General features: G+C 41.7%; 1 protein-coding gene across 1 annotated transcript; it reads left to right on the top strand.

The window, feature by feature from the left end:
* Window positions 1-936: 936 nt before the first annotated feature.
* Window positions 937-3,113, top strand: LOC143604032 (deoxypodophyllotoxin synthase-like). The gene is made up of 3 exons (XM_077080634.1): window positions 937-1,289; window positions 1,849-1,951; window positions 2,868-3,113. The coding sequence occupies exons 1-3, from the start codon at window positions 937-939 to the stop codon at window positions 3,111-3,113; spliced, it is 702 nt and encodes a 233-aa protein (XP_076936749.1).
* Window positions 3,114-6,818: the final 3,705 nt, after the last annotated feature.

Below are 6,818 nucleotides of genomic sequence, written 5' to 3'. Positions count from 1 at the left end.
AAGTTGTAGGCCTTGTAGCCATTGTAACCACGCCTATAACCATCGATGATGGTACCGTATGCTTGCCATCACCGACAAGTAATATGCATGTTCGAAAATAATTTTTGTAGCCATGGAACTAGGCTCGGAACCAGGTTCGGCAATCATTGTTTGGTAAAGGTAAGCTTGGATCACGGCTCGGTGTTTGGTCCTGCCATGCATACTATTACAATTACAAGTTTATAACCCCACTTGACCATGTTAACGTCACTCAAATCACTCATCAAAACATATGAAGGAAAATGACCAAAATGTCCTCCCGGTTCATTTTTGATAAAATGTTCATTTGACTGATCAATTCCCGTAATGGTTATAGCCTTAGAGGATGTAAACAAATAACAAGCATCTACACTGTTAGACCGAGCGTATAGTGGCTAAATTGTGGTGTTTTTTGGGTCCAAAACGAAGAGGAACCCGCCCTCCCCCCCCCCCCCCCCCGGCGCCGTTTTGGGTAAAGTTGCGGGTGTAGACAACGCTGGAGGGGAGGGGGTTTAGCCAATCAAATATTTTTATTTTTATTAAAAATTAAAATTTTAATAAATGTGTAATGATTGATGGGTGAGTCTTGACTACGTCAATATTTTTTTCCAAAACTCTATAATGTTGACTACACGTCACGTGACGTAAAACGCTTAAAGAAGAGTTTTGACTATGCATTTCTTATTTACTCTTTCTTAGTTCTTATAATAACTAAAATTTAATTTCGTATTAAATCTTTTTGTATGATAATATTACATTTAAAATATTAAATAGAAAAATGATGTTAAACAAAATATTTAAAGACACGTGTTAATAAATATTAAATAAACATAAATTATTTAAAATAACACTCCAATGATTCATCTATAAGTACCACAAAGAATTGTTCATTACCAACAAAAAAAAATCTTATTCCTAATGGCTTCTCTTCCTATTATCAATCTGTCCGTAAACGAGTTGAACTCGAGCCTTTGGGCAACAACATGCCGCAAAGTTACACACGCACTCGAAGAATACGGGTGTTTCATAGCCAAATATGATGGGGTGTCTTCACAACTTCATGATGCAATCTTTGTTGCATCACAACAAGTGTTGGATCTTCCACATGAAGTCAAAATGTTAAACACTTCAGAAGAAGCAGGCCATGGTTATATGGGAAAGTTTCCTGAGAATCCAAGTTTTGAAAGATTGAGCATTGAAAATGCAACCACTAAAGAAGGAGTTGAAATGTTTACAAAACTCATGTGGCCCTCTGGAAATGATACTTTTTGGTATGTTCATTCATTGTTCTCGTGACGGGACAAGGGATGAGTAAATTGGGTATTGGTGTACTAGTACTGATTTGCTACTGTCGGTACTAAAGTTTTGAGTTTCGGTATCAGTATGGTACCGGTACAAAAAATTTGCGATTTTCGGGATCGGGATTTTGGGTACTGGTTGGTTCAACCGAAAAACAAACTTGAACTAAATGAAACCGAAAAAAAAGCAACCCAAACGGAACAAAAAGGCCGAAACTGTGAACCAAACGCATCCTTATATGTTAAAATTGTAACTTTTTTTATGTTCAACCGGGTCATCTGGGTTGGGTCGGTCCTAAGGGAGACTCATGATTTGTAAAAAAAAAGATACGACCCAAATATGAAAAACAAACAAAATTTGAATAGAAACTACAATATGAGTTATAATTGAAGTAAACCAAATACAAACGGGTAGAATCAAAATAGTTGAGGCTACATGTTTGACATAGTTCGTTTAAAACAGATTTCGTGTCTCATATATTCTAACGCCTCCCAAGATACAACAAATACTTTTACTATCGGTGTTCACCAGCGAGCCTGAAATTCACTTAAAAAAGACGTATGTCGTTGTTGCTGGAAAGGATTTATGTGTTTTATGTTTTCGAGTTCTTTTAGAGTATTCAAAGTCTCTAAAGGTCCTTTTAGAGTAGAAACCTTAGTTTTGTACTTAAATGGGTTGAAGTTGATCTTTCACCCTCGTGTTTCATAGTCATGGTCGGGGATGTTTGCATGCCAACTTCTTGTGTAAATATCACACAAGCACAAAAGTAAACTGGTCAAACGAAAACCATCTTTAACTTGAAAACTCGTGAAAACTACTTTAAACACTAACTTTTAAAATTTTTATTTTTCATTCTTGTTATATGTTATTAATCTTTGTCAAAACAAAAAAAGAAAAAAATATATGTGTAGATTCCGGAAATACATATATGTATCTTATACGAGGTAAATACTACACATATATGCATTTTCGTGAACTACATATACTATTTTTTGTAACCTTTTTAATTTGATAAAAATTAATAACATATAGAAGGAATAAAAATAAAAAATAAAGTGTTTGAAAGTGTTTTCATAAGTTTTCAAGTATTTTAGTAGTTTTAATTGAAGCCTTCCATATATATGTCTTTGGGATGGTATATATCAAACAGAACCGAGCATTGATTTTTTTTTCTATGAGAACACAGGTTTTTTATTTTTTACTTTAAAATGTTTTATGATACAAGGAAATAGATGAATAAAGCATAATGATTATTAATAACTTCCAAATTTAAAAATGTGTAAATAAAAAAAAAGTTGCTTATAGAACGTTCTTACACATTTGCAAGTCATATATATAGGTTATATATTATCTACACATGTGTAGTTAACTATCCGTTCAAAAGCTTAAAAAACATATGCACAAATTGGTACGTGTTAATGTTATTTTTATGTACTTAATATACGCATTTGTACGTAAAATAAAGTAAGAATTGTTGATAGAAAGTATGAACCACTGATATATAATATTTACAAAATATCTTAGTGTTTTTATATTTTGAATTTTGTTAGGCATGGACAAATGGAAGAATGGAAACGCCGTTCCATAGGGTGATGATGCAAGGGAAGAAAGATCGATTTTCTATGGTGGTGTCGTCGTATATCCGAGATCTCAAGATACAGGCACCTCAAGAACTGGTTGATGAAGACCACCCTATGAAGGATAAGCCATTTGATCACTACAAGTATATTAATTTCCATACTTACGTGAATGCTAGAAAACTTAAATACCCCCTTAAAGTCTACTGCGGACTTTGATCTAATTACTCTCTTTTAATCTCGTTATGGTGTGTATTACTTGTGAAATGGTTAATTCCAGTGTGCTTAATAAATTCCATGCACTTGTTTCAGGTTTTATCATTTTCAGTAATTATTATTTCATGGTTACAATGATTTGAAATTAATTATTGATGGAATGACTAGTCCTATACCACTAATATTTTTTATCGCATACACATACACAGAAGCGGATCCAAGAATTTTTTCTCCGCTTGTGTCACCTTTTCGGTTTATGAATATCTATTGACTTAATCTATAAGTCATTTTGTAGTTGCCACTTTAAACCTTTGAGGCTGGCACCTTTATAAGCAGGAGCTTCATTTTTGATTATATGAGCAAAATCAAGAACCTAGATGCATGCATGTTGAAGAAACACTAACCGGACCCCGGACAGATTACTGGTAACCTGGGGGTTAGATAGATGTTTCCCACGAAGGGTTAGACCCTTGGAAGATGGTTCTTCTGATAACCTGCAAAACAGACACCGTGAGCTCGTCACTGAGAAGGGGGGGGGGGGTTCCTCCTTGTGACCACCCTCTGGCGTGAGAATCAGACTAGATTGCTCTTTAAATATAAAAGTATATTAAGAGATTGCTAGAGCAGATATCAGGTATATTATGATGATACAAGATAAGATTGAGATAGTCATACCATTTGTGATATTTATAGCCGAAGGTAGCTTTCCAAGGAGGTATGGCCGGCTGCAACAGTGTTCCTGTTCCACCAACAGTAGCCTACGCACGTGTCCTGCTGGTAGTTGGTGGGTAGGTAGCGGCTGATAGCGACCAGGCCTGCTGTATACTATTCCTTTTCCACCAACTGACGGCTACGCACGTGGTATGGCAGTAGTTGGTGAGTAGGCAGCGGCTAATAGTGACATACAGTGCAGGAGCATGCTGCTCGCCATACTGTTGTCAATAAGCTGTCGTATCTTTAGTCAGATCTTTTTCCCATACCTCGTCAGGTACAGTACAGACGATCTTCCCGTATCGTACGGACTAGCTTATTTGGGCGGGAGTATTCCCCCTCCCGCCCTTGTGCGGGATTGTTCCCGGCTTCGCTCATTCCTTCAGGTGACACTGAGTGATTGAGAGCTAAGTGCCTTGTGCGTGTAGCCTTGCTGCGCGGGTGGCCTTCCCTGATGGCTTGTATCCGAGGCTGCGGGGACAGGCGGAGTCCTTCACCATCGGGAGGCATTTCCTGCGGGACCAGCTTGCGTACTGCGCGTAAGGACGTCACGTCTCTGAGCATGGTTGGTCCTGCGGATCCAGTTGGTTTCTGCGCAGACGTCCCTCTTCTAGGTGAGTCTTGCGGGTCCAACTGGGCTCTGCTGGGACCTACCTCTTCAAGTCCCCCCAGTCCAATGTTCTTCTCATGAGTGTTTAATAAAGTGAGGTGAACTTTTGGACTTAAGCAGAGGGTTTTGAAAAGGGTTTTTCTAAGGTTTTCCATGGGGATTCTTCCCGCGGAAGTCCTTGTCACTTGCAGAAATGCCCGAGTTTCCTGCTTGGTCTTTGGGTATGATGCGGGTAGGCTGTAATCTCTTCGCACGTCAGGAGCGTTGAGTCCCACTTGTGTAGATTCTCCATGAGGTTTTGGTGGTTTTGAACATAGTGATCAATTATGTTAAGACCACCAATTCCATCCTGGAGCTTCGAACAACGTAGTTCTCGACGTTCCCGCTATGCGGGGATGTTATTTCCGTTTCCGCAAGCATTGCCCAGAAGATCCTTCTTGGTTTCAATTCCCAGCGGAGCGCTAGGTATGTGAAGGGTTTTGCCTTAACACTGTACCTGCGCTCGTCTTACGGTTATTTTACTTCCAAGGTACTCCTGGCGTCAATTCCCTGCGGGTGCTAGGTTTGTGAAGGGTTTTGCCTTTACACTGTACCCGCACCCGTCTTATAGTTACTTGGTTGCCGAGGTACTTGGCTTCAATTCCCTACGGGTGCTAGGTATGTGAAGGGTTTTGCCTTTACACTGTACCCGCATCCGTCTTACGGTTACTTGTTCGCCAAGGTTTTCTTGGCTTCAATTCCCTGCGGGTGCTAGGTATGTGAAGGGTTTTGCCTTTACACAGTACCCGCATCCATCTTACGGTTACTTGTTCGCCAAGGTTTTCTTGGCTTTAATTCCATGCGGGTGCTAGGTATGTGAAGGGTTTTGCCTTTACACTGTACCCGCATCCGTCTTACTGTTACTTGTTTGCCAAGGTAAGGGGGGTATTTTCCCGCCTACTTTATGATCTTTTTGAATTTTGAATTTTGAAATTCGAAAGGTTGGTGAGGATAAGAACAGTCTAAAACTCTGAAACGTCGTGCGACGGTTTCTTCTGACTATGTCAGATCGTGCAGGAAGTTATGGTGACGTGACAGTACATGGTCATTCCAGACGCTTTTTCAGGCGCGTGGGCGCGATTTTTCGGGCGCGTGGCCGCGAAAATAATGGTACGCGTCCTGTCAACAGCTGTTGCCAGCTTGCTCGGTGCCACATGTCACGGTTTCATTGCACCTTCAATTTCTCTCTCCTTCGCATTAAATTCACCGCATTAATTGCGATCACTATATAAAGGGGAAGAGGGTCATTTGTAATTTACATCTTCACTTCTTCTCTTTCATCTCTAAGGCGATTTCTGGTGAATACTCTCTTATTCAGTTGAGCATTCCTCCGAAATCGTTTCTTCTTCCTCTGCAATATGTCTTCACATGATGCTGAAGCTGTGGTCGATGATAAGAGTACTGCTGGCGAATGCCAGTGTGCTCTGCCCGGCGATCAGTACAGGTATGTTGTTAGGAAGTTCATGCTCGATCCTCTCGAGCCTGAGTTTCCTGAACCCCATCAGACCGTGTACGATGCCCCCAGTGGCAAGATCGGGGTATATGCAGCATTCTTTGTCTATGGGAATCTTAGGTTCCCATTGACAAAGTTTGTTTACCGTGTCCTGGAGAGGCACGGTGTGCATTTGACCGAGTTGCACCCCATGGCGATCGCCAAGATTCGCCACTTCGAGTGGGTGTGCCGGATTTTGGGCATTGAGCCCTATGTGGACCGCCTGATGACCTTCTATACTTGGAGGTGCATCCAGGGGTGGTACACCCTGACAACCCGGATCAAGGGTTTGAAGATTTGCGCCACCGAGCGCAGTCTCCGATCGTGGAAGCGGGAGTTCTTCTACATTTCTGCCCGCGCCGTCCCCATTGCCATGAAGTTTAAAAATGGCCAAGCCATTCCGAGCCACCACGCCACCAACTACCAGGAGGCGGAATGGTTTGCGAAGATATCCCGGGTCCAATTTCCGGTTTACCGGTTTGCGGAGTCCGGGATGGTGATGCTGGGGATGAGCCGGGTATGGAAGGAGGCGTCTCAAGTTCCCATCCTTCTCGAATACGGTTTGAACTCTACTCCTTATGGTATGTCTTGTCTTTCTTGCTGATATGAGTTTGTCTTCTAACTGTTTCTTTTCTTTCAGAGGGGAACAATTTGGAGTCGCTCCTGTACCCGCGGGAAGCTGACGGTCCCGTGCGGGTGGGTACTCGTGCTCTTGACGAGAACGAGTTGCCCATCCTGGAGCAAACAGCGGATCGGTTTGTGGAAGTCTATCCGCTGGGCCACGAGATCCTGAGCCACCGGCGGCCAGGTAAGGCGTTATTCTCTCCTCCACCCCTCAGTGCTGTACCCGCTGCTG

Source organism: Bidens hawaiensis, unplaced genomic scaffold (genome assembly GCF_021521415.1).
Source record: "Bidens hawaiensis isolate Kalapana, Puna unplaced genomic scaffold, B.hawaiensis_p1.1 tig00063757_1, whole genome shotgun sequence".
Classification (NCBI taxonomy): Eukaryota; Viridiplantae; Streptophyta; class Magnoliopsida; order Asterales; family Asteraceae; genus Bidens; species Bidens hawaiensis.
This window is presented reverse-complemented; position numbering and strand designations above follow the sequence as displayed.

Bases quoted from the DNA above. Each gene is read 5' to 3' on its own strand.
- LOC143604032 (XM_077080634.1), top strand. From the start codon at position 937: ATGGCTTCTCTTCCTATTATCAATCTGTCCGTAAACGAGTTGAACTCG. The intron at 1,290-1,848 runs GTATGTTCATTC...GGTGTTCACCAG, and splicing joins TCTGGAAATGATACTTTTTG to CGAGCCTGAAATTCACTTAA. The intron at 1,952-2,867 runs GTCCTTTTAGAG...GAATTTTGTTAG, and splicing joins AGTATTCAAAGTCTCTAAAG to GCATGGACAAATGGAAGAAT.